The sequence below is a fragment of the Meriones unguiculatus genome, chromosome 8 (genome assembly GCF_030254825.1).
Source record: "Meriones unguiculatus strain TT.TT164.6M chromosome 8, Bangor_MerUng_6.1, whole genome shotgun sequence".
Classification (NCBI taxonomy): Eukaryota; Metazoa; Chordata; class Mammalia; order Rodentia; family Muridae; genus Meriones; species Meriones unguiculatus.
The window spans coordinates 36,362,174-36,390,053 of record NC_083356.1 but is presented as its reverse complement, the minus strand read 5'-3'; the positions used below and the strand labels follow the sequence as shown (position 1 = coordinate 36,390,053).

Sequence of the window (27,880 nt, the reverse complement as noted above, 5' to 3'; positions counted from 1 at the left end):
ATTGAGAAAGTGATACAGTAAACAGCATTTTAGGAATGATAGTTGCTTACAGTAAATATATTGGAGTTCCTAATAAATGACTAATCCTTACTAATGGGTGGTCCTCTGCCAGTCCACATATCAAGCTCAACCTTTGGAAGAAGTTAGACAAATCTATCCTTTCGTTATGTGAAGGGGATTTCTTAAACATGTAATTATTACAGGCTTCTAAAAAAAATAACCACCTATTCCTCACAAACTGCTCTGATGCTGACAGACATTATACAAATGAGCCATCACAATCCCACCTGAAGATGACGTGAAAATAGCCTGTCCTCTGCACAAACACATATATTGTTTTGACTTTTTAGCCCCTCATAAAGATCTCCATGAAAGACAGCATCTTGCTTGTCTGTCTATTGATGCATTACTTAAACCCCACCCTCTCAGAGGGTAGTGTTCTGAGGGAGAAAGGGCCCTTGGGATAACCACAGCAAGCATATGGGAGTAGCACAGGCCACACCGTCCAACTTAAGCCCTCTGTTGGATTCACAGCTAAGCCCTGGGAACTGTGGGGTGTTGCCAACTGGAGAAGGCCAGCAGTGTCTCCTTTTCTTGCCTTGGATCAGAAAGAAACCCAGCTCTGCAAATGGGCTCTCCTACATGCACATGAGGCTGTGTTAATTAATGAGGACATGATTTGCATGATTTGTCATCTCTAGCTAATTCTGACAGGCTCTCTCTACAACCCCCCTGATTCCCTCTCCTTCTCTACAGAAAGAAACAATTTCTCTCAAAGCAAAGCCAATACAAATCTGCTGACTTGCTCAACACTTTGGAAAATCCAATTAAAATAATGAGCCAGCTCCCGCAGTTAAATAGGCAATTCCCTGGTATAAATTAGGTTTTCTGTCTACAGTGTTAACTCCTTCACACCCTAGGCAGTCACCAAATATCTTAAAGCTATTTGAAATGGGTGCCTGGAGATCATCATACTAAGTGAAATAAGCACCGGAAAATAAGCACTGGAAAGAAAAATTCTGTTTTCTTTCACACCTACCTACCACCCCCCCCCCATAGTACTTCCAAGTATCTTTCTACTTTCAGTAAAGGGAGGGGGGCTGAGGGAAGAGAGAAATAGCTTTTTTATATAATTTTTTAATTCTTTTATATTAATTAGTTTATTTACTTTGTGTCCAGCTGTAGGCCCCTCCTTCATTCCCTCCCTCCCAACCCCACCCTCTCTCCCTCATCTCCTCCTTGCCCCTCTCTAAGTCCACTTATAGGGGAGGTTCTCCTCCCCTTTCATCTGATCCTAGCCTATCAGGTCTCACCAGGACTGGCTGAAATGTCCTCTTCTGTGGCCTACCTAGGCTATTCCTCCCACGGGGGGGCTGGGGAGGTCAAAGAGCTAGCCACAGGGTTCATGCCAGAGACAGTCCCTGTTCCCCATACTAGGGAAGCCACTTGGATACTGAGCTGCCATGGGCTACTTCTGAGCAGGGGTTGTAGGTTATATCCATGCATGGCTCCTGGTTGGAGAATCAGTCTCAGACAAGCCCCTGTGTCCAGATATAGCTGGTCTTTGTGGAGCTCCTGTTCTCTCCAGGTCTTACTAACTCTCTCTTCTTTCATATGATTCCCTGCACTCTGCCCAAAGTTTGGTTATGAGTCTCAGCATCTGCTTTGATACACTGCTATGTAGAGTCTTTCAGAGGCCCTCTATGGTAGGCTCCTATCCTGTTTCTCATTTTCTCCTGCTTCCAATATCCATCCCATCCTATTTGTCTAAGTAAGGATTGATCTTCTTACCCTGGCTCCTCCTTCTTGTTTAGCTTCTTTAGGTGTACAGATTTTAGTGTGTTTATGCTGCCTTATCTTATAGGTCTATTATCCACTTATAAATGAGTATATACCATGTGTGTCTTTCTGTTTCTGGGATACCTCACTCAGGATGATCTTTTCTAGGTCCCACCATTTGCCTGCAAGACCTTTAAAAAGAGGGAAGACAATAGAGGGAAAGAGAATATATGTGACAGGGAGTCAGAAGAAGGGAGCACTTGGGGAGAGAAAGGGGACCAATGAAGAAGGAATACTGGACAGAGTGGTAGGGAGATGCGAAGAAAAACAAAACATATTGATAATATAATAATATCCAGTATTCTAGTATGCTGGCTAATTTAAAAGAAAACACAATGAAAAAAAAAGTTTAAAGAGTTTTATCACTAGGCTGCTTTCTAGAGTACTATGACACAGAAAATACAGACACATGTTGGCCATCACTGTTCTGAGTGACTGTTTAACTTCTCTGGTACCCCAGTATTCCTTTCAACTAGCCAGTGCCAGTGCATATGGTCTGGGAAAGGAAGGATAAGGAAGTGAGGGTACCAATGAGGCACCACTGTAATTCACTCATGTTACTAAAAGATTACTGATTACTCTATCCACTGTGACTGCTAATTCTGTCAACGACTGGGTTAGAAAACACATTGACTAGTGAGGCACATCTTTTCATGTTTCTATGAGGGAGTTTCCAGACACAAATGGGTCACGAGGGCTATGACTTATGAATAGATTAATCCCTTCACGGACACACAATATGATGGCATTACTGGGGAGGTGGTGAAATATAAGTGATGGAGCCTAAAGGAGGAAGTAGGTCACTTGGGTACTATATCTTGCCCTGGCCCCTTCCTGTATTCCCTTTTCTGCTTCCTGTCTAAAATACCTTCCTGCTAAAGATGACCTGGATTCTTGTGTATTTTCAACTCAGCAATGGTAAAATCAACAGATTTGTCTTCCAAATTGGCTGCTTCAAAGGACTGCATCACAGAGATTTTACGTAGTATCTTGTTCAAACAGGAAACATGAAGCCATGAAACAGGTGTTGCTTTGAAGTCAGCAAATCATTTATGATATTATCTTAAAGATACAAAAATGTTTCAAAACTAAAATTATACAATATACATGCAAAGGACAGCTGTTATCAGCTATTACTGACACATAAGATTAAGATTGCTCTTTAAACTTTTATTCCTTGCACAGGTAGTAAGGAGAAACAAGAAGTATTTGTTCATGGTTTGAGGGTACTCCTGTCTCCAGGAGGGATGCTATTTTATCTACCTTCGGTTTGGAAGAGTTCTTCTCAGCTCCCAGGGTGCCCCAGGCTAACCTTATCACCTATGGCTCAGTGTGACCTTAGCACACTCCCATTTACCCTTTTAGAGGCCTCACTGGTAAGGTGCAAATGATAAAATGAAGTTCCTGTACCCTTGAGGAACTTAGGTGAGATGCACTCACTGAACTGAAATGCGAGTTAAATGCTAGGCAGGAGATAGGCTCAGTTAAACAGAACTAGGTTTATTTCTCAAGATTTTTTTTTTTTTTAAACACACATTTGGAAGGCTAAACAGCAGCAGAAGAGACAAGGGTAAGGAAGGCATTAGGGCTCTAAAATACTGCTTGTAAGGCTTGCATCACATGCTCTCTATTGGCGTACCTCACAGTCTGGTTGCTCTCTTCCTTCTTCAAGGCCATCTCTTAAAATAACATTGCATCCCATTATACTATGTTTCATCTAGGCAGCACGGCCTGAATGAAACTGCTGATTAAAATGACAGAGGCTACTGAGCTTAGCCTTTGTTATCTAAAGTTACTGGGGTCAAGAGAACTCTATAAAATGGGTCTTAGTCTCACTAGATTAATGAGGATACAAGCTCAGAGAGGTTAAGTAACTTAACCACGGCCAAAGCATGAATGAAACATATGGTCAGGTTATTAACGATGGTTTGCTTTACTCCAAAGGCCATTCTCATTTCCTCTGTCTTGCTGTTTAAAGTGACAATCAGGCCACACCACTTTCCTGTCTGAAACCCATTCCTGCTTCCGGCTAGCTAGAGTCAAGTCCAAACTCCCAAGTTTAGTCTGGCCCTGTCACCCTTTTCCCTTGTGGCTATACCCAGTCCAGCACCAGCTGCCCTGGCAGAAAAAGGCTCTTACAAGTTCCTGGGCAGCACATAAGGTAGATTAAACCTGGCCTGTACATAGGAACATTCTCAACACACGAGTAACCTGTTTAGGCTTTATGTGTGCTATCCAGTCTTCTCCAGCCCCCTTTTTCTTTCACAAATTCCCATGCTTTAGCTTCCTGAGTAACTGAGATCATATATCTCCATCACCAGGCAAATGTTTGATCTAAATTAACACAAGCTACCAATCAAATTGGTATATAAAAGCGAACAAAACAAAACACAGTACAACAGCGAATTTGAAGGAAAAGGTTGAAGCTTTCCCAAGGCACTAGGAAATTCCAGATCTGGTGCAGGTGCCTGCCCAAGTGTGTCCTGGACCAGTATTACAAGTACTACCTGGGAACACCTCAAAGATGAAATCCCAAACCCAATTAACAAAGCTTCTTAAGGATGGAGCCCAGTAGCCCAAGTCTTAGTAAGTTCTTGAAGTGAAATGAATTAAAGTACAAGAACCACAGTGTTAGGGCTGTCCACAGTAGAAAATCCAAATTCCTGTTGAGGAGGGAATGCCTCCACCCAGGGCCCAGGGCAGGGGCAACTGCCATGAAGAAGGAATGGAGGTCAAAGCCTGCTCTGGAATTCTGGAAAACCCAAGGTACACCACGTGCTGATGGCATCTAACAAGACTAAATTCAAGAGGGATTCCAATTTTCCTGGAAACATTACACAAAGAAAAGGGCAATGAGGGAATATAAGGAAATATGAAAATCCTTAACTTAAAACAATGCAATTGTATTTTGTTTAAGAACGATGTAAGTGAACAGCGGGTTAGATTTAATATCTCCTCCACAGAGGGAAAAACAAGGCACTGTTTCACTCTGCCTCTTACCCCACCAGAGGACAACCATACTAGAAGGAGGACAACTATACCGGAAGGGGAGAAGCAGAGATCCCTAACTAAGAGAAATGAGGAAACAAAAGGACACAACCTATGTACTTGCATCTTGGCTTGGAAAAGTCATCTTGAGTCTTAGTGGTGTGCTTTGCATGATAATGAGTTCTTGAAAGTCATGATAATGACTTTAAATTTCATTTCCATGCATGTCATTTATAATTTGCCATGTGCAAATTACAACAAAACGGTTCTGTGACCTCAGGTTACATTTTCCTTGCCTTCTACGTATGTCTCTATCACATGTCCTATACATGCTGTTGACTCTAGAAGGACCTTAACAGAACTGAAGACATCTGTAACAATCCAAGCAACTGGCACACCTGAGCTCAGTGTGTCTCCTCGTAAGCATCACACCTTCATTCACCCGACTGAGAACAGAGCCAACTGCTGCTCCGGGCCTTCTGCTTGGTCTGAATCTGTATGTTCTACAACATTTCATTTGTCCTTCATGGAAATGTTTAGAATTCAACCTCCCAATCCCCCAAAGGGTGATTGTGTGGTACATTCTTGGTGGATACAGCTCAAGGCCACGCATGCATGAGGAATCTTAGATTATAAATCTGTGATGGCAGCTATTTCCAAGAAACCAAATAACATCTCCCCTACTCATAGAAACTCTAAAGCAGGAGGCTTTGTAAAATTCTGCCCCTATGTCTCCCTTTCTTTTTCTCTGTAAAATTAAGGAATTCTTTACAATGAGCTATCAAAATGTTCTGTGCAAGCATTCTCAAACAGAAGGGGACAGGCATACCTACCACAGAGCCTGGCATATAGTGGGACCGTGGTGAGTGTCGCTGAGTCAAGGAGTAGTTTAGAAAGTCTGTATTTTTAGTGCTGACTTTAATTTACATTGTGATCTCACTGTAATATACAATATAAACCACTGTTGAATGCTATCCAGTGCCTCTTTTAAGGCAAACAGTCTCTACCTGCTTAAAAAAACATACTCTCATAAATACCTATTAAACTATTTGTAGCTCAGGCCAAGGGTCCCAATGGTGTGAAGACGTGACAACCCCTGCACTCTGAATGGGTGACTGAGAAAATGAGTGATCGGCCACTGCTGACCCAGCCTGTGACCCAGCACAGTAGAGGACTGAACTTGGTCACAGCCATCTCTAAAGTTAGACTATTTCTGCCAACTTTCAGGCCTTTCTGCTGGTTCAACCTCTTGGCACACACAGTGGGAGCAGTGAGTCAGTGGGCGTTCTACTCATTTATACTGGCAGTGTGGTAAGATGCTACTGGAAGACTAGATGAGTAGGGCATTTCCTCATGTATAGTCAGTCAGAGTGATGGGCATGGTCTAAAACAAAAAGAGTGTAAGAAACAACTGGCTGCATAACACTCATGAATTATATATTAAATGTGATAAGAAATAAATTCCAGAAGGGGAGAAGGAGAATGGAATTAAGAATAGATATAATAAAATGCATCACCTGAGCTAACAAAATTTCTAAATTAGCATTTCTCAAGTGGTTCAATGGGAAGTTCATGTTTCTTACATGAGAAAGTTGGTGATCAAGTAAATTTGGAAGCATATAAATGGTTAAGATTCTTCATTCTCGTGTGCCTAAAGCTCTTAACATACAAACATGTATTGCAAATATGTCAGAAACGTCAGTGCTTCTTAGAGAGAGCTCTCACAAAAGAATAAGGCATGCAGTTAAGTTTTCTATTTCACTCAGACTTATATACTGGCCATGGCCACCGTGTAAAGTTAGGCAGGGTATGCACAGCCCAAAGCACTGACCCTGAACGTGGAAGTGGAGCCTGAAACAGCCACACTCCTCTTGATCCTCTGTGCCTGGTGCTGCTGACATCAGCTCACAGGAAGGGGCACTTTCTTGACTGTAATATTTCCCAGCAGTCAGGTGTGAAGTAGGTACCAGCCCTACCTGAGACAATGACTGAGGCAACATTCCCTTAGAGGAATCCAAAGACTTAGTCTGAAGCAGTTTGGGAGAATGTGAAAATCTAGGTAAGAGGTCAAAGGGTCAAAGGAGTGTCTGTAGGTCAGAGCTTCATAGAATTCTCTGAGCCAAGGGAAACATTTGCATTTTCTTTTTACAATGCACCTACAACATCTGGGCTACGAAAAAGCACTCTGGAGGCTTCTAGGATGAAGAACATGCAGACAGAAAGTTAATTATCTTAGTGTCGGTCTTATCTTGTAACATCTGTGCTACTGCTTTAATTGTCTTTTAAATCAATGTAACTTTTAACTTAATGGTAAATCTATGCCGGTAAGAGCACAGCCACATATTTTCAGAGGCAGCGCAGTGTGCTGTAGAGGGGACACCAGGTCTGGAGAGCTCTTACAACTACTTAAGGTGTTTCTTCATTTTCTCTGCAGTTAACCGAGACTGATCCAGCAAGTCAGTGAGGCAGAGGCAACCGAAGGCAATGTTCACCAAACACTCCTTCTTTTCCTTGATTTTACAGTCCCCCCCAGAGCTAGGCAGAGCTAAGAACATCTGGAAAGTTATAAAAAAGTCTTCATGAGCCTACCTGGTATCTCTTCTCCTGCCATACCAAACCCTGCTGGGGAGCTGCCACGTGCCTTACTCTCTGATTTATTGTTATTACGTGAGCCAGACTCCTGAGGAGGAAACTAACTTTTGCCACACTCACTCACTCACTGTTGTACCCTACTCTCACTAACCTGTCCTAATGTAACGCGGAGCGCGCTAATGCCAAAGTGTAGCGCACTATACATACAAGCCACTGGCATCTCCATTTGGATAAGCAAAAGTTAATCCATAAATATAATAGAAATGTACTAGCTTAAAGGCTCTGAGGATAAAACCAGATTATTTAATCAATTATTTAGTTAAATTACAGGCAAGCCCTCCTTCTATTGCCCAGAGTGTGTAGTCCTGAATAGTTAAGATTACAGACAAAGGAAAAAAAAAAAAAGACACACCAATAAGAAAATGCCACTGTGCCATTTTCAATGTGGTTCTGTAAAAATCTCTATCAAGTACCTGGGTTCTCTCCCTCATCTGCCTTCCTCTTCTATGGACCCACAACTTTAAAGCATGCTCTCCTAGTTCCAAATGCTACTCTGTGAGTGTATCTCAAGTTGAGGATCAGTTCACAGTCACAGTATATACACACTCTTGTTAAAATTTGCATTTTTACTGGACGAAAATTCAGTCCTTCTTAAAAACCACTACTTGAATGTCTATTTAAAATATTTTTAATGTACAACAGCACTCACTAAGTTAAAATTCAGCCTGGATTACACATGACTTCTGTACACTGATTATATTTATTATATGGCAACTGAATACTGATGAGAGAAAATTCCAACTCATTAGTTATGGTCTGACCATTAAGCAGCCCATGAAAACGACTATCCAACTTTATTTTTATGTCACAGACAAGCTTCTAAAACAACACAAGAAGAAACCCTGAAAGCTTCTGAAATAAATAGATGATAGACATATTTTTAGCACCTATCCCCAGCATGACAGACTGCATTCTACTAGTAAGTTCTGACTTAGAGTGGAATTCATCACAGTCTTTGATTTACTTCATTTCACATGAGCTTTAAATGTCTCACTGCAAAGGGACCACATTTGGAGGCATTATAGTATACATGGCACCTACACTATTACCTACATAAAATACAAACACCGAATCCTAAAATTATCTAAGGATTTTAGATACAACAGAAGATACATATAATATACACTTTGATATGTAAGCTATAAGTAGCTGGTCTAAATGTATAAAAGGAATATTACATTAAAATGTCAGACACTAAAATTGTGTAATCTTTATTTTTAAATTTTTCCCATATTCCTGTTTTATTATAGCAAACATATGTAACTTTCATAATAATGATAACAAAGCAAAACACCCCAGATCCTTTCTCTCTTGCTCATCCGCCCCCACCCATGTGAACAACCTCATTTAACATAATGTCCCACAACACTAACTGGTCATGAGTCACATGAGGGCATGAGCAGAAATGTAGTACAAACACTGAAACCTTCCAGTTATGGATTTTCATTCTGTGAAACAATGAACCTTATGTGGGGAGCCAGAACCAACACATAAATCCACAACACAACTTCTTCACCTAATGTTTACAGAACACTGCCAGAGAGGGGTTGGAAGACTGTCAGAGCTAGAGGACAAGGACATCTGTCCTGAAACTGTGTCTCCTAGAAATGGCAGGAAAGCTTCACCTCATAACGTGGCTACCTAAACAAGACCCAAACTTGTTATAACACCAGTACACAAGCTAACACGGAAGGAGAAACCTCAAGGGCCTCCAATTCTAGGCAAAGAACTAGACGCAACTATGGGATGCTGAAAGCGGAAAATAGTCTCCCTAGGAATAAGCTCCTAGTTGGTTATCCAATATCAAGCAAGGGCAGGACACAGAAATAACAGTGAAACAGAGGCCATGGGTTTGAGAGGGAACAAGGGGTCCAGGACTTGAGAGGGGTTGAAGGGAGAAAAAGGAAGGAGAAAAATGACATAATTATATTTTAATTAAAAAAAAAAAAGATGAGATCTTCAAAGATGCATGAGAGTTCGGGGCACCAAAATTACCACTGGGCATATAACTATTATAGCTTCTACCTTTTTAACATTTCGAAGAAATCTCAAAAATAATGTGATTAAAAGTCTAGATACGACCATGTGTACTTTCAATTGGAGGAAAAGAAACTTAAAAACAAAACAACAACAACAACAACAACAAAAACCAAACGCTATTCCTTAACCCAAACCAGCACATTCTGCAGTCAGAAACTGTAAACAGGAAGTGCTCTGCCCCCGCAACAGAACTTTCTGCTCTGTTCCAGCAGCTCTGCAGCAGTGACTACCCTCAACCGCTGCAGGACAAGCTGTCGGGCTGTGCAAAGGCTACCGCAGAGAAGGGTCCTGCCTGCTTAGAGCCCCTCTGCGCACAGCTCACGATTGTTAAGTACGGTTTCCATACAGCCTGTAAATCCTCTGCAGCACTGACTATCTTCCCCAGTGCAACTTTGAAGTTTGGGAACTTTAAATGTAGGCACTGCTCTCTGTTGATACTTCATTTCCTTCGCCAGGATCACATGACCTGCTAGCACGGTCCAGCAACCATTTTATTGCCTTCTTTTCAATGGTTAAAAATATGAACTTAATCCTGGTACTGTATATTTAATCAAATGAACAACAAAACCACAGCAGCTACATTCAAGAGCGGTCTACTTTTATCTACCTACTGCAAGAAATCCTTCTCATTAACACACTGGGTATTAAAGGGGCAGAGTAGGAGGGATGGAAGGTACCCACATGATCAAAGAAGAAGCGCATGCTACATAGATGCTTTACACAATCTCTGAAAATGCTGCCACAGCACAAACTTCCAGAGGGAGGCTCAGGTATGTATTTTCTCACTGCTACATCCCTCCTGATTAGTCAGAGTATTTGTAGTGAACCTCAACAAATACAATATACGCACTGTGAGTGACTGGGCAAGGAAGATCATCAATCTCGTTTTATAAAAGTGAAGAAAAAGACTTGGGCATCCTCCCAGGCCACAGAGGGAAGCAGCTCCTCTAAGCTTTTCTTTCCTAGCCCTCTTCCGTTCAAGCTTCAGCTTACATACCGTCACAAACATGTTAAAGATAACAACAAAATCAATCATGTCTGTGTTTCTTTAGTTCCTCACCACTAAGAGGCAGCATTTCCTAGACATAAGAAACATAACAAACCAACTTCTGGAAACACAGAGGAAATCTCTCCATCTTCTTGGGATCACAACCACATAAATGTTAGAGAAAGAAATTCACCAGGAGGGAAAAATTGGCCCACTAATCCTAGGGAAGTATAAAGGAAGCAGGCTGAAGACTACATGACAGACACCTTGGGGCACAATGGAGGCCAGTGGACTTTGGTTCTGTACATTTCTTTTACAATGAAATTTTTACATAGTGATGTTTCATTAAACAAACATTTCTTCTTCTTCCTCTCAGACTATCATTTGATGCTTAGGAGGGATGTAGCAGTGAGAAAAATCCATACCTGAGCCTCCCTCTGGAAGTTTGTGCTGAGGCAACATTTTCAGAGGTTGTGTAAAGCACCTGTGTAGCATGTAGTTCGTCTTTGATCCTGTGGGTACCTTCCATCCCTTTTACTCTGCCCTTTTAACATCTACTGTATAAGTGAGAAGGACTTCTTTCACAGTGTACTTCTTATAAATGTTGAAAAAGTTAACTCACAAAAATTTGAAAACACAGTATAAGAGAATCCTGTTTAACTCTTCAACCAGCTTCCCCAGCAACAACAGCTTACATTATTATTTTATTAAAATCTAGAAACTGACAGCAATATGACAGGTGACTAGACAACAGACCTTACTTGAATCCCACGAGTTCTTGCATATGCTTTTCTGTCTCTTAAACAACAACTCTATCCTTGTACATAGTTCTAAGGAAGGTGTGGTTATTAGTCTATGTAAAAAGCCCAGAGCTTGTCTTGGGACCACAGAAAAGATGCCTCACTTCCCTGTGTTCAGTTAGCAAGGCACTTAGAGATAGCAACAATTGTTGCTCCAATGAACCTACAGCTAGCAGACCTAGGACCTGCCCACCTGATGTTGGTTTTCTAAGAGTTAGGGGGTCATGTGGCTTCCAACAAGATTCCAAAGGAAAGGCTGGACCCAAGCGGTACTGCATCTCACAGCTCTGCAAACAGCATCTGACAGGGCAATGAATGCACAGTGAAGCTGGGGAATAAAGCCAAAACCACTGTCAAATCCAAGGGAGACAGAGGTGCCAATGCAGTGTCACACTTGTCAGGAAAAGCTACAGTTACATGCAAAACCAGCCCAAGAGTGACCACGTGAACTGCACCAACCTTATTTCATGATCACTTACACCAGGAATGCCATCACCATCTTCAAATCATGATGGCATTTTTGTTTATTTATTTCTTGAGATAGGGTTATCTGTATAGCCTTGGTTGTCCTGGACTTACTTTGTAGACCACACTGGCTTGAACTCACAGAGATCCAGCTGCCTCTGCCTCCCTGAGTGCTGGAATTACAGGCATGTGCCACCACACCCAGCTTATTTTATTAATGAAATAAATTAGGTCTTACAGCAATTTCTTTCAAAATCTATATTATTCTGTGAAGGCGAAAAGATATGGCAAAGAATCAAAAATAAAGCAAAAAAAAAACAACAAAAGAAAACAAAAAACAAAACAAAACAAAAAACCCAACAAAACAAAACAACAACAGCAAAAAACCTGGACTGAATTATATCTAATGAAATGGCTAGACCAGTACTTTTAACTTGAGAAAAAGAATACACAATGACAGAGGCAATGCACACTGAGTGGCAGAGACAACTTACTCAGAGACAGGATGGTGGGCTCTGGCTGCTCTCTAGCATTGTGAACCAACAACATACATCATCACAGTGGGACCTGATAGCCTCAGGGAGACCACCTAATACAAGACATCTAGGTATTATAGTAAGAGAGTCACATATCACTGTAATAGTTCCTTTTCTTGTCACTGTGATGGAATACTTGTCAGGAGAGGTTCAGTTCGGTTTGGGAGGGTACAGTCCGTCATTTTGAGGAGAGCATGGTGGAGGTCATTGATGTGGAGCTTAGAGGTAGGACACATCATATCTTGGCGGATCAGAAAGTAGGAGCTTAGACCGAGCTATAACTCTCAAGCCTCACCCTTATGCCAGATGGACTTCATGTCTACAAGGTTCCACAAACTTGTCCTGGAACATGCCACCAGGTAGGACCATAAGCTGGGACCGTTTTACATTCAAACAGTAACAAGCACTCACCACACACTTCCAGGTTCGAAGGTCTTCAGTAAACATCAGTTTATATGGATATACACGAATACATTAAATAAACATATATTTGCTTGACTGGCTTTTACATACAGAATTGAGCATCAGCCTGCAGTGTAGTCAAATATATATGACAGATTGGTGTGGGAACCATGGGGGGTGGTGAGTCTTGGCTAATGTTAAAGCACATTTATCTTCTGGAAAGTGAGATGTTCAAGTGACAAGATGTACACCTGGGAAAAAAGCGTCCTAGGTTCTCTGCCAGTTATTAGCAAAGTGAAGGTGAGTCTTACTTCACTTTCTGTCCTACTGTTGGCCCTCAGCTTTCATACTTACTAGTCTATAGTAAGCTACAGCAAGTGGCAAGTAATACCCACAGGGAAAAGGACATGAGATTCAAATAGTCGTTAAAGAAACATCATGGGCTTGTTAAACCAAAATGTATAGGGATCATTATGTCTTATGCTCACATTGTTTTTCAAGCTTTTGACAAGAAAAAGTAATTTTATATCCAATATCTTTTTTTCAAATTACATTAATATTTATGACTTATTCAATGGCATAAGCCACCAATTAAAATTAAATTGTCAGGAATATGTAGGTTTTTAATACAAGAAAAAACATTTTAATAAAAGAAAAAACATTTACAGTTAAAAGAGTGCAGAAAGGCTTTCAAATAGGTAGTATTCTTCTACTGTAAGCTGTTTGTATCACATGGATTTATGACAGGATTATCAGCCAAGGCCACAGAGGCCCACTGATATATAACCTACCCAAAGGGAGGGCATTTGAGCTTAGGCTCCAGATCCTTAGAGGCTACAGAAGTGTAATGCTGGGGAGGTAGGAGAGCATGGAATGCCTCTTCTCCAGGACAGCAACTGGGGAAAATACAGCCATAAATCATCTTGCTGTGGTAGGTCCCCTACCTCTTAGGACTTAGATGATACCTGATTAAATCAAATCAAGGGCAAATGTGACAGTTCTGAGAGAAATATTTTCACCAAATCAATCACACAAACGGTCAGGCCCAATGATGTGAATGCACTTAAGATACACAGAGACAGTGCTGGCAAACACTATGCCTTCTTTAGTCAGTATCTTTAAAGACCTTATGTTTTAGGATTCTTCCTGCCATCTAACTTTCCTTAAATCCCAAAACCCTTTTCTTGAAGGTATACAGGGGCAGGTGGCTAAAAGGATATGTAAAATTAAGGAAGGCTCATTATCGCAGGAACCAAGACACAAGGGTATCTTGTGAGATACAGTATGTATTTCCAGTGTATGTTCAGCACTGAAAGCATTGTCATTTATAATCAGTTTACAAAAAGGAAAAAAAAAGTTCCACACCCAGGGCCTGCACAGGTCTAAGGAGGCAGTGTCCTAGAGTTGAAAGGAGAAGTAGACACATGTCCCATCCCTAACCTAGAAGCTATCTCTAATTGATAACCACCTGCAAATGAAAACTTCCTTTTCTCCAGGGGAGTCTCACCGGGGAAACAAACTACTCTTGAGGGTAGGCTGAATGCCCAGCAGTAGATGGCAACAGAAGGTGAACTCAATGGCACTTTTTTTTTTGGAGGCTCCTTGTCTCATAATGTCATACCAAACTTCTCCTTTTTTTTAACCAAAAAAAAATTATCTAATTTTGTATATTACATATGTAAGTACATATTTGTATTCCAAATAATATAATGGAATAAAAATGTATATTTATATATAGGTAGGATTCTTTTACTTCCTATATTTTCTTCTCTCCTTTTACTAGACTGGTCCTTTGTGTAAGTATTATGGCTTACAGTTTAATGTTTTTTATGGGATTCCTGAGTGTGTAAATGAGTATGTCCCTGTCTATATCTGTTTCTTGAGCCTTTTCTTGGGCTCTTTTCCTTCTGTTTGTTTTGTCCTATTGCAATGACATGTTAGTTGTTGCTTTATCTTATTTTATTATTATCACTTAGAAGCCAGAGAGACAGAAAGGGAGTGGGTCCACATGGGAGAGGAGGTAGGAAGGAATTGGGAGGAGTGCAGGGAGGGGAAACCATAATTAGTATATGTTGTATGAAGGGGAAAATCCATTTCAATAAAGGGGGGGGGACAAACAAAAGCTGCTAAGAGTAATCTTAAAATAGCAGTGATAGAACATAGAAGACAGGTTGTTTCTCTCCTTTCAAAACAGCCACCATGCTGTAGGCTGGGTTAAAGACACAAGGCTAGATATTTCACCCTGAGATTTGTAAAAACAACAAGCTCTACTGTGCTGCGTAGCCTGTTATTTTACTTTTCATTCCCAGGACTGAGGGTTGAGGCGAGGAGCAGTGGATTATTCTCTGTATGCCTGGTGAGGCCAGGGCTCTGCTTCAGTATGTATGGCATGACTCACCAGATTTTTCAGCAGCGTGGACAGTTCCTTTGTAAGTGTAGAAAACTTGACAAAAGCAGTGCCAAGGTCAGGGTTGTCTCTACTTAAAAAATTACTTCCAAACTTATCGAGAACTTGTGCATAGTTTTCTTCATTTTGTACATGATCTAAAAAGAAAGCAAAGAAGGGGTATGAGTGGTTATTTGTCACAATGAAGAGTTGTTTTCTTCTTCTTTTTTTTTCTTTTCCTTTTTGAATGTGGATCACTGGAACCTCTTAAAAGGAAAGCAGGAAAAAAGAAAGAAAGAGAGAGAGAAAGAAAGAGAGAAAGAGAGAGAAAGAGAAAGACAGTGAGAGAGAAAGAGAAAGAGAAAGAAGAAAGAGGGAAAGAAAGAAAGAGAGAGAAGGAAGGAAGGAAGGAAGGAAGGAAGGAAGGAAGGAAGGAAGGAAGGAAGGAGGAAGGAAGGAAGGAAGGAAGGAAGGAAGGAAGGAAGGAAGGAAGGAAAGAAAGAAAGAAAGAAAGAAAGAAAGAAAGAAAGAAAGAAAGAAAGAAAGAAAGAAAGAAAGAAAGAAAGAAAGATAGATAGATCCAAAGGCTGGCAGTTCAATGAATGTTCTTTTTTTTTTTTCTTTTTTTTGAGACAGGGTCTGATAGATATAGTTCAGGCTAGCCTCAAACTTGCAACATTTCTGCTGGGGACCTCTCTTGTGCTGTGATTACAGGTCTGTGCCATCACACCTGGATGGCACTGGCACTCTCACCCTGTCTGTCTTTTTTCTCTCTCCCTCCCTTCCTCTTTCTCTAAGGAGGAATCCTGCTTTTTTTCAGAGCACTCAGCTCATTTATATCCCAACACTTCCACGGACTCTCCAGTTACTTAAGGGAAAAATTCTCACCACATTCTCCAGCAACTGAGAAACTATGAAGAAATTTCTCATTAGAAAACTCAATCTTGGAACACAAAAGAAAACCTTACGTGTTGTAGCATGTTTCTTTGTCTGCATCTAATCTTGATTCTTTATTTTGTTTTATGCCTTATGTCTGCAGAAAAGCATCTCTAAAACTTTTTTTTTTAGGCACAAAGTATACATGGTGGATCAGGTGGCTCTGTGTTTAAAGCATAGTCTTGGTACTTAACCAGCGCAAGCTTTACTGTTTGGCTTAGAAATCACCACCACAACAATAACAACAACAACAACAACAGAAACTGGCATACAAGGGGTATTCATCTTGTATTTATCGATCAATTTTTTCCTTCGTTCTTGCTTTCAAGTCCGTAAACTGAGGCCAACTTTATAGGAATTCAGTAATGCCAAGGACTTGACATGAAGAACACAAACATTTCTCAGTAGAGTGGATACACACACAGTGGTTCTACCCTCATGAAACATCCTTCTGTCCTTTTGTCCAGGTCATCACGCTCTCCTTGTCATCCTCTACCACATAGCTTCTCCCCTCCGCCGCTTTCTCTACTGTCCTCTTCACCTGTCTGAATTAATCGTACTGGAACGCTTCTCCCTGTCACTGGGATTTTACTATTTGCTATCTAGGGTTACTGCTTTGAGATCTCAAGTCATATCACTTTAAATGCTTTCCAAAAGGTATAAGTTGATAGCTTGACCCAGAGCCCACTCTTAAAACATAAACTCATATATCCAACTACTTATCTAATATCTCCATTTGGATGCCCAGTCAATAGGATACAACAGACTCTCTCGGTCTTCTTCCTCAAGCCTTTTATCTCACTTAGTCATGGCAAACAGCATTAGAGAAGCTGCAATGTGAAACTTATCAAGTCATACTTGGTTTTTCTTTTTCATACCCTGGTACCTCAGAGTGGCCACAGACAGCCACTTAACACCGAGAATCCCACCTTTAAGATACACCCCAATCTGAGAACTTCTCATCACCCCATGGTAATCATCACCTACTCGGCATCACCTCTTTCTTCTGGTCCTTTGGTTGCTGCTCTTGCTTTGTTACTAAAACAGCACCTTGAGTGGCTCCATTAGACTGTGCATTAGATGCTAACTCCCATCATACAGGTTGCCATTCCCGAGGCACCCCCAGCTTCACGACCTTTACAGGCATATGGAGAGGACTGCAGTACCTCCCCATACTGTGGAATTCATGTATGGAAGCTGGCTTAGCTGGCAACTGAGTTGGAGGTGATAATCCTTTCATGCCAGCTTTTCAAACTTTCCAGTTTAGCTCAAATCTCCATCTCTCTATTCCTCAGTTTGGTGTACAAAGAGTCTGCATTTGTGTGGAAGCCCACCAGTACATGCCTAATATTTACTAGATGGATGAGTAAACAAGAACCTTTTGGAGTCCTGAGCCTTCCCTTAATTAGAACCTTTCCTTGCCCATAAGTCCTGTACGTCTGCATGGCTTTCTATCTCATCTATGTACATACATATCTTTCTGTAGGAGGCACAGATTGCCTCTGGTCATCTCTGTATGTCCACTCACTAGATAACACTGTTGATTTCCCAGGAAGCTGAACTTAGGATGTTAGTTAGGGCTTAGTAAGAATTTGTTAAGCCTTCTGAAATTTCTTAGGCTGTTTATCCCTAGCTATTCAACAACTGAAATGAAATGCTTCACTTTCAAACACTCCTCATTAATTGTACAGGAACAATGGCCATTCATGAAATGTAACACAAGCCTGGGGGAAAATGGGCAAGAAGCGTAAACGTCATCTAGTGAGACCAGATAAAGCCCACAAAGACTTCTGCTCATCATAGCATTAAAATTCTTGATGTCTACAGTGGCTATAAGCATCTCAGGTTGAGATATTTTCAGAAGAGAAAACGCAGAAAGGCTACATCAGCTCAACAACAGGCTGTGCATGTCTGCCCCAAAGCCAGGCCTTCTACGTGGATCACAGAAGCCCAGTAACCACTGAGAAGCCCACCTAATCCTTCTTCCTGATTCTGTAATCCAGTGAGCAACAATGAGGGTCATTTCAACCCTTCCAGAGGAAGAAACACCTCAGTGGTAAGTGATAAACACTGGCACACAGGCTTTCTGCGGGCTAACTTAAAATCATACAATTCTCAAATGAAATGTGTACAAATGTGTAAGTAAAGTAACAAAATACCACCTGCTACTCACTACCCAGATTAAAAAAGAATTATTACAAATTGGTTCTGGAACCCCTTTCTGGGCATCCCACAAAACTGCAATCACTCCTCTTCCTCCCTTGACATTTATTACCCTGAAATATAATTGCATGCCGAGGTTAGGAAGAATTATGAGAAACCTGGAAGATTAGCAATGATAACTCACTGCAAAATCAGACGGACTAAGCAGAGCTAGGTCATGCGAGGGGGTAGTGATTTGTGTTGAGAATGTTCTCTGGCCTAACTGTTCTCTCTGTAATACCCCATTCCTCCTCACCAGATCTCTGCAAAGTGTGGCAGATGAGGGGTGACAAGCCAGACTGGATAAGAAAGCATAGGCTGGGTCGTAGATCTGGAAACCTCTACAGTGCCCATGTGTGCATATGTGTGCATCAATGAGTGTATTTCCAAGCACAGTGATGTATCATATATGTGCGATATTCTGGTATGGAGACAGATATTAAAATACAGTGGTAGGTTGAATTTGAAGATAATAATACTAATGGAGTAGCATAAGCACAAAGTGTGCCAGTCATTATGATCTCAGAGCTGCCTGTAATAGCTAACAGCACAGGAATAGGTCTCATGCATTTTAAGTATCATCTAGCTTATTGCATTATAAATCTATCAGAGACAGTTTATTGAAAGAACCCTCCCCCACTCCCACCCCTCACAAAATACCCCTACATCTGTACAAAACAAAGAGTTTTCCAGGAAGATTTTTTTTTTTCAGTGTGTTAACAGTGAGGCAGTGACACTGCTCTGTGGAGGAAATATCACATCACGGGCAGAGACAAAGGGAGGCCATATTAGAGCGCAGTCGCAGTCGGTCATCTGAATGTGCTATCACCTCAGGCGTGCAGAAAAGAAGAAAGAAATAAAGGTTTTAGGAGATACCATCACAGAAATATGCTTGTAACTAAAGAGAGGGACTATAGGTACAGGAAGTGGCCTGATCACTCCAAGAGATGAGAGAACAAGAGAAAGTTCTCCTTTACAGTCTGTACTGGGAGACTTAGTGAACTTTGGGAAGAAAGTGGTAGCATACAGAGACTATTTTGGTGAGGCTCACAATTTACAGGCCTTCTGTGGTGGGGCATAAGTTTGCATGGCTGAAGCCTTCAGACATGTACAAAACATGCCCTTTCTATATTGCTCTGTGTCTCTGTCAATCCTGCTTGGCAGTCCCAGTCACCGAAAAGCTCTCCCCTGCTCAACTGCAAAACCCAAGTGTGATGCACTTTTATTCAGTGCCTGTGTGTTCAGTACCTTGGCCTTCTCTATGCCGTATCTGCAAGAAGGAGGGTCATCAATGGCATTTGCCTCACAGATGATTAAGATACTGTAGGTCAAATGCTTACTGTGTAAGTGTAGTAAGCATGTGATGACAAATGCTTACTGCAGTGTTGGTGGTGCCATTGCCGCCCACTTTGCTCACTGCAGTGTAACTGGTCTTTCATCCTCTGGCCAGGTGGCATAGGTATCAAAAACACCCTGAAATCAGGAAGCAAAGAGCTCACACCCTGAGGGTTAGGAGTGCATTGCAGTTTCATTGCTTAAGCACACCCTGAGAACTTCCTCAATAATTCACAAACAACAGCAGTTACTGAGCAGGCCTTCCTCTGGCAGCTGCTTACTTGGGGTAGAAGTTACTATACTTCCAGACTGATTGGCCAACCCAACCTTTGACAACTGCCATTTATCAAGCACTGAGTATTTAGTGGGACCCATCACAGTAAATATTGTAACACCCATACAATAGTCCTTCAAGGCACTATTTCTGAATTTATGTTTTTATTTATGTGCACATGTATGTTCCTGCTCATCTTTGTGTGCATGACATGCGTGCAGCGCCCACAGAGGCCAGAACAAGGTGCTGGATTTCCTGGAACTAGAGCTACCAGAGGCTATGCGCTGCCTAATGTGGATGCTGGGAAACAAACCTGAATCCTCTTCAAGAGCAGCAGATTCTCTGGATCTTTGAGCCATCTCTCCAGCCATGAAGGCATTGCTTCATAGGTAAACAAAACTGAGGGATGAAGTCAGGATTAGACACCAGCAACACTTAATTTCAAATCACACCCTTTCTGCTGACCCAACTCAGTTAAGCCTATCTGATGCACCAGAACATTGTGTCAACATTTACTCGGAATCTACAACATGAAAAGCTTAAGGTAGGGCCAGGCACCCAACAGGCTTCTCTGTGCCTTAGTGACACCAACAATGCAATAGTTATAATTAGTTGTGAGTCAATGTGCCAGAGGTACACTAAGTATTCCTTTTATGTTAACTCATCCAGGGTCCACAATTACATGTGTTGTTACCATCCTCGTTTTAAACATGTGGAAGGGGTGAGAGAGGCTAGGCAGCCAATGAGAAGGGGCGGCAGGACTGAGGCCTGGCCCATGCTCTCAGCAACTTGTCCTGGCTGAGCTCTAACACATCGAGACAGATGCCAAGTAAAAGAAGGGTGTGGAATTTGGGTACTGTAGTTCCAGTCTTTATTGCCTGGTCCTGGCTAGATGACTAGACTCCCGAGCACCTCAATCCCCTCATGTATAAAGCAAGTCTAGTAAGACTCACTGCTCAGGTATCATAATAAATAGCAGATATACTTTAGAAGAACAATAAAGCCACAAAATACCCCATCAGGCTTCTTTCTGGTTAGTGACTATTAGGACCTCAAGGGACAGTCACCAGAAGCCCATTTCCAAGAACAACCCCTAATGTGACTGAGGCACAGAGAAGCACATAGACCTGGAGCATGGAGAGGGTCTGAATACCTACTCTGATCTTCATTGGCCATGTGACCTTAGAAAAATTACTTAGCTTTTCATGGTCTCCAGATCATTTGTGAAACTACATCTATAAAATACATGGCAGATTTCTAATATTTTTATATTTAGGTCAATGATCCTGAGACTGGGTTAAAATGTCAATATTAATTAATGGGTATCAAATATAAACTTAATATCATGGTATCCTTTGGAGAATTCTGGTAAGATAGCAATCAGGTAATAATATCTAGTTGGCATTGCCATTATGGGGAACTGAAGAATGGCTATAATGTGCCACATTCAGTTTCTGGCATTTGAGGTGTTTAAGTACTAGTACTCATTCCAAAGTGAGTTTCATTTTCATGTCTTCTCTTCTTTTTTGAGTGTCTGGCCTTCCTGCTGGGTTTTTATTTTCTTCTGTGCAGAGTCTAGAAGAGTGGTTCTCAACTTGTGAGTCGTGACCCTAAAGGGGTCACATATCAGGTATCCTTCTTATGAAGATATTTACATTACAATTCACAACAGTAGCAAAATCACAACAAAAATAATTTTATAGTTAGGGGGTCACCTCAACATGAAGCACTGAATTAAAGTGTCATGGCATGAGGAAGTTTGAGTACCACTGGAATAGAGTTACATGTGTTTATCATCTCATGAGCCAGAGTTGAGGTATTCTGGAGGAAAGCCTGGGTATGCACATGCCTATAAGCCACCTACAGAGTCTAGCCCTGAAGTGCCATCACAGTTCCAGGCCTCAGTCTTCCTCATTCAAAGTCCATGTAAGCCTACCTTTCACTTAGTCCTCAAAGCTTTACCCCATTTGAGATATGTCTAATTTCCAGAGCTCAATCTGGCTGCAGGGAGTGCTTGATAAAATGCTATTGTGAGTACTGAACAAATAATGTTCCTTCTCTCAAAAAAGGTACATCTCTCAGGTCCCAGGAACAGTAGCTGTGGTACTAAGGCTACATAAGCTGCTATACACACTGGAATGCTGGAGAACTGGTGAAAGGACAGTCTCTTCTACTGTCCTATCCACACCTTATAGCATGACTGTACCTTAATAATCTTTAATTGCTTATTTAAAAACAATCCACATGCAATTCTGGAGATACAGAGATAAACACTGCAACTTCCTCTTCCAATCCTACCTCTTTCTGTGGCCAACACATACACAAACATGGGCACTTTCCTTCTATTCATCTCATTTTTAAAAAGCCAAGTGAGGTATCATACATAAGACACGATGGCTTCCTCTCTTCCTCGTGAATAAAGACCAGGAAATTCAACATAAGCACATCTTAATAATTACGTCAACTGTGGCTATGTTTCACGACAAGCTGTGGTGCTAGTTACATAACAACACTCTCTACTAAGAATCTTCCAAGTTGTTTGCAGCTTTCCCCACCAAAACCAAACACAGCAATAACAACTTCTAAACACAGGCTCGTACATGCTGCTGCTTTGTCTCTGGAAAGATACACAAACACAGGCTTGCAGGGGATGGGGATAGATGTACATTCCAGTCTTAGTAGTGTCCTGTGTCCTTCCAAAGAGGCTGGCTGCAGCAATCATCTCTAACAGCTATGCTACAGAATAGGGACCCTTTCTCTAGAAACTTACTGGCACCTAGAAACACTGTCCTTTTTAATTGCTGCCTCACAGAAATGAAAAACAGAACCAGAGAAAGCCTGCTTGTCTGTATTTTTACTGTCCGTTAACATCTTTTCTTTCCGTTCCCTACTTAGCCTGGTTTTGAACTGCTTGTCTTTCTCACCAGTATGCAAGCAGACTGCCTTTATACAGTAAGGAGCTATCTTTACAGTATGTGTTGCCAATTGTGTTATATAACTTCTATTTTCATTCATAATTCCTCCTGATGTAGACTATAAATCTAGAAAGTCTTGTGTCCTCCATAGGTGCCGAAATTCAGTTTTCTCATCTTTTTGTCAGAGCTGGTCATAAAAAAAAAAAAAAAAAAAAAAAAAAAAAAAAAAAAAAAAAAAAAAAACCTGTCTGACCTACCCTGACAGGAGCAGAGGTCCTGTTCATAGCCTGCAGGGAAACACTCAGAGGCCAGAAGACTCTGTAGAGACAGATACCTCTGACCCTTCCCTTGGTCTATTAGCTCTAGGCTACACACTTTTAGGCCAAAGACTTTTTAGCAAGGCTATCTGGGCTTCAATTATATGCCACCAAAGGACAGGGTCTGGAGCTCTTTCAGCTAGCTGAACAGCTGCAGGTTCCGGGAGGATGAGCAACAGGACAAAGTGGGATCTCCATATCCCTTTCTCCACACCGCAACACCCTCACCTCTACATCTGGAGCCTTTGTAACATGGTTTACAAGAAGAAGGTAATCATGATTCTGGAAGGATTCAGAGGTTAAGCAAACTAACAATGCCCAAGGAAAGGGCTGTGGAAATGCCAACTCACAGATGGTTAGTCAGAAGCATGGACACCACTGGAGGCTTTTGGAATTCTGTCAGAACTCTGAGCCAGTCCTGGGAACTGAGCCCTTGTGTGGGAGTGTCAAGGAATGAGTTGGATTAGAAGTATCTGCTATGGAATGCCTTGCATTCTTACTTGTGGGACCTGTGGTGTAAGTATACAAGAAGAGAAACTTAAGTGTATAATTTTTCTCTTACATGGTAAACATTTTCTGTTTGTTTTTATATTGTTTACACTATGCTTTGACATTCAGAAAAATTTAAATTCCATCTAGTTAAAGATAACAATTGTAATCTAAAAGATGACTGGGTTTCCTTCTTACACTCTATTCTTAAACTTCTACTCTTTCATACTTAAAAACAAAACAAAGCAACACCACTGAAGGGGAAGAAGGATGACTCAGAGAGCACTGCTCCTGTACAGGGCCTGACTTTAGTTTCCAACACCCATGTCAGGTGGCTCACAAACCTATAACTCTACCTGCAAGGTAGCCTGATGCCTCTGACATCCATGGATACCCTCACAAAGACACATACATGCATATACCTTTTTAAATGAAAAAAATATCTTTAAAGAATTCAAGCTGTTAATCAAAAGTAATATATCTTTGTGTAACACCAACTTCCCTGGAACTCACTCTGTAGACCAGGCTGGCCTCGAACTCAGAGACCTACCTGCCTCTGCCTCCTGAGTGCTGGGATTAAGGACAGGTACCTTTACAAAGCACAAGATAGGATCTGAAGTAATTATTTATTCATTCTTGGAATACTGAGGACTAGGGACTTTACATACTGTAGGCAACCAATAAGTTAAAATCCCCAGCTTTCATTACTTGAAACATGTTCGTAACAGTCTAATAATTTAATTTATTATCATTTTGATACTTAGTCTGCAATGAACTTATTTATATAGTGTGAGAACTAGTAGTCACCTATATGAAAATATGCTACTATTTAAAAGGGCTTGTACAAGTCACTCATTTGTGATCTAATTACCAAAGCAAACAGGGCAAAACTTGGACGCAGCTAAGCAAACACTTAATGATAAGTATCTGTCTAATAAGCAGGTGGCGCATGACCACAGCAATTCTTATAAAGGAAGTATTCAATTGGGGCTTGCTTACTGTTTCTGGGGTTTAGTTCATTATCACCAAGGTGGGAAATATGGCAGCACACAAGTAGACATGGAGTAGTTTAGAGTTCTACACCTCAGGCAACAGAAAGAGAATAATGTTGACTTTGGCTTAGGCTGTAGAAATTTCAAAGCCTACCTTGAGTGATGACATACTTCTTCCAACAAGGCCACCTCCTAATCCTTTTAATTCTTTCAAATAGTACTGCTCCCTGGTAACAAAGCATTCAAATATCTAAGCCTATGGGGAATATTCTTAGTCAAACCGTTACAGGCAGGGATCAAGATCACCTATCTCTATGGAATGTACCACCATGAGCCTAGAACTAGATGTAAAATGTTCAAAGCCCTAGCATCCACTCATTTCTGTCATCAGATTGGAACTCAGGTCCCTTTTGCCACACCAACCCCAAAAGATCAGAGTAACATCCTGAGACTCCGAAGAGGCTTTATTAGAACTTCACTGTGGCCATGTTATTAGGGTATAAGAGTTCTTTTCCCTGGACACAGTGTTAATTGGGATGCAAGAGTTATTTAAGAGAAAGTCAGTTTGCTTTATTGAGCCTTAGTTTCAGCATGTGTGTAAAAGCATCACACACATAGGTCTGCTGAGATTAAAGTCAAAGTTCAAGAGGCAGAATATACTTTATATATATATAAAGATATGCCTTCCTCCATGGCATTTGTGGTGATCCATTCCTTTAATTTCTCTAGGCCATTTTAAAACTTTGCTTGTCATTGTTCCCACAAATCCTCAAGAAGAGTCTGACACAGACCATGCTATGAAACTTAGAAGCAGCATCAACACTTCTATTTCTACAGTCTCTTCAAATCTCTCATTTAGCAGAACCCCCAAAAGTAAACCTGCAGAGGCTGGTACCCAGCCTTTAAGTAGTACTTCAACCTCACTCCCACGACTTCATCACTGAGGCTTCCAACTTCTCAGAAGAAATACACACACTCTGGCTTGCTTATGGCTCTATAGGTAATGATAATGCTTTGAAATCTGGTCTTAAATAACAGCTGGTAAGGAGACAACCAATTCTACTCCTATTTCAGCCTCTACAGTATGACTATTTAAAGGGGGCAAGGCTTCTCATTAATGTGTTTAAAATGGTGGCCTTATATTTTCTTTAATTTTTATTTTTTATATTAATTACAGTTTATATACTTTGTATCCCAGCTGTAGCCCCCTTCCTCATTCCCTCCCAATCTCACCCTCCCTCCCTCATCTCCTTCCTGCCCCTCTGTAAGTCCACTGATAGGGGAGGTCCTCTTCCCCTTCTATCTGACCCTAGTTTATCAGGTCTCATCAGGACTGGCTGCATTGTCCTCCTCTGTGGACTAGCAAGGCTGCTCCTCCCTCGGGGGGTGGGGAGAGAGAGAGAGGTCAAAGAGCTCACCACTGAGTTCATGTTAGAGACAGTCCCTGTTCCCCTTACTAGGGTATCCACTTGGATGTTAAGCTGCCATGGGCTACGTCTGAGCAAGGGTTCTAGGTTATATCCATGCATGGTCCTTGGTTGGAGAAACAGTCTCAGAAAAGACTCCTGGGCCCAGATATATTTGGTCCTTGTGGAGCTCCTGTCCTCTCCAGGTCTTACTAACTCCCCCTTTTTTCATATGATCCCCTGCACTCTGCCCAAGGTTTGGTTATGAGTCCCAGCATCTGCTTTGATACACTGTTAGGTAGAGTCTTTCAGAGGCCCTCTGTGGTAGGCTCCTGTCCTGTTTCTTGTTTTCTCCTACTTCTAATGTCCATCCCATTTGTCTTTATAAGTGAGGGTTGATCATCTTACTCCAGGACCTCCTTCTTGTTTAGCTTCTTTAGGTGTACACATTTTAGTATGTTTATCCTATCTTATTTTCTATTGATCTAACTTTCATTAAAAACTCACATCAGGATGTAAAGGTAAACTAGGTTATGTTTGTGACCTTACACATATCTCCTTAATTATCCAATACTTTAGCTTCTTAATTTATAAATTATGTTCAAAAGACTTAGAAATGAACCAAATCTCCCTGCTTTTTTGTCCCGATAAATGAGATGACAAAGATAGGGTTCTCAAAATCTTTCCTACTCATGACTGACTGCTTTTTACTTGATAAAATTTGATAACTTTTTATGTGACTCTAGGAATATAGATATATAATATAGGTATATAAGACAAAATATTACTAATAATAAATAAAAAATATTAAAAATAATTATTTGGCCTATATATAATTTTATAATGGCAAAATATACACAATGATGGCTGGCTGTGCCTTATATTTTACATGCAGAATGAAATCATGGCTACATATCTGATACTTCAGATACAGAGCACTGACAACACTTTTCAGAGCTCATCAATAATTTCATTTTATATTTGTCAGTGGTGAGACTTTTGTTTCCTATAAACACAAACACAAAATGGCAGAAGTATATTTAGGATCATATCAGAAATTGTCAGAAATTCTGTCCTAATATTCCAAGCAAAAATTTAATTAAACAAGTCTTTAATGAAACTCATATCAGCAACTCAAATAGCAATTTATAAAATCAAACATTCTAACTGTACAATCCAAAGGCACACTCATTTGACATTTACACTAAGAGCAGTCACAGTAGAAAAGACATTTCGAGTCTTTTGTAGCTAAACCATTAGATTTGTATAAGGGCTGAAAACTGTGTACATACACTGAGACATACAGTGGCCTGCATGTCTAAACGCTGGTGCATTTCAGGTAGCATCTGGTTGGCACCGCATGGCACAGCAGCAGTGTCCTCACAAAGTGCTCATCTGTATGTTCAGAGCTTGGGCTGCAGTGAAGCCATGTAATGCAAAACAGGTGAGTACAGACAGGGATACCCTAGACTCCCCACATGCTTGATTTTGAATTAAATTTTGGTTACCTTGCAGTAAAGAACATTTTACCACTGCCAAGTTTGTCACAACCCCAACAACAGGGTGCCTCAACCCAGTTTAGGAAGTCACACATAGGACCTGGTCAAGCACATGCTTCTCAGATGTGGCCTACTGCAGACTACTTTTGAACACACATCCCGTCAGTAAGACAAGGGAAAGCATACATTTCAGTGATGCTTATTTTACTTAAATAACATGTGATCCTTTAAGTGGTTCAGAGTCTGTGTCTGAGAACCAGGCAGAATTTCAGCGAGTCCCAGGGAGAACACCACACGGAGAAGTCACGCCCAAACTGGACTTTGAGTCTTTGCTACAGTTAAGAGTAACTTTCTGGGAAAATAGAATCACAAGTTCATAGAGATAAAACCATTCTAAAGTGTGGTCAAGGAGCAACTTA

At 41.0% G+C, this 27,880-nt stretch overlaps 1 protein-coding gene across 8 annotated transcripts in view; it reads right to left on the bottom strand.

The window, feature by feature from the left end:
- The window catches only part of Asap1 (ArfGAP with SH3 domain, ankyrin repeat and PH domain 1), a 312,808-nt gene that overhangs the window by 94,004 nt on the left and 190,924 nt on the right, over positions 1 to 27,880 (bottom strand). For all 8 annotated transcript variants that reach the window (XM_060389353.1, XM_060389356.1, XM_021645398.2 and 5 more), the window contains one exon: positions 15,109 to 15,254. In XM_060389353.1, the coding sequence (XP_060245336.1) occupies positions 15,109 to 15,254 (146 nt within the window). The remainder of the gene's footprint in view (positions 1 to 15,108; positions 15,255 to 27,880) is intronic.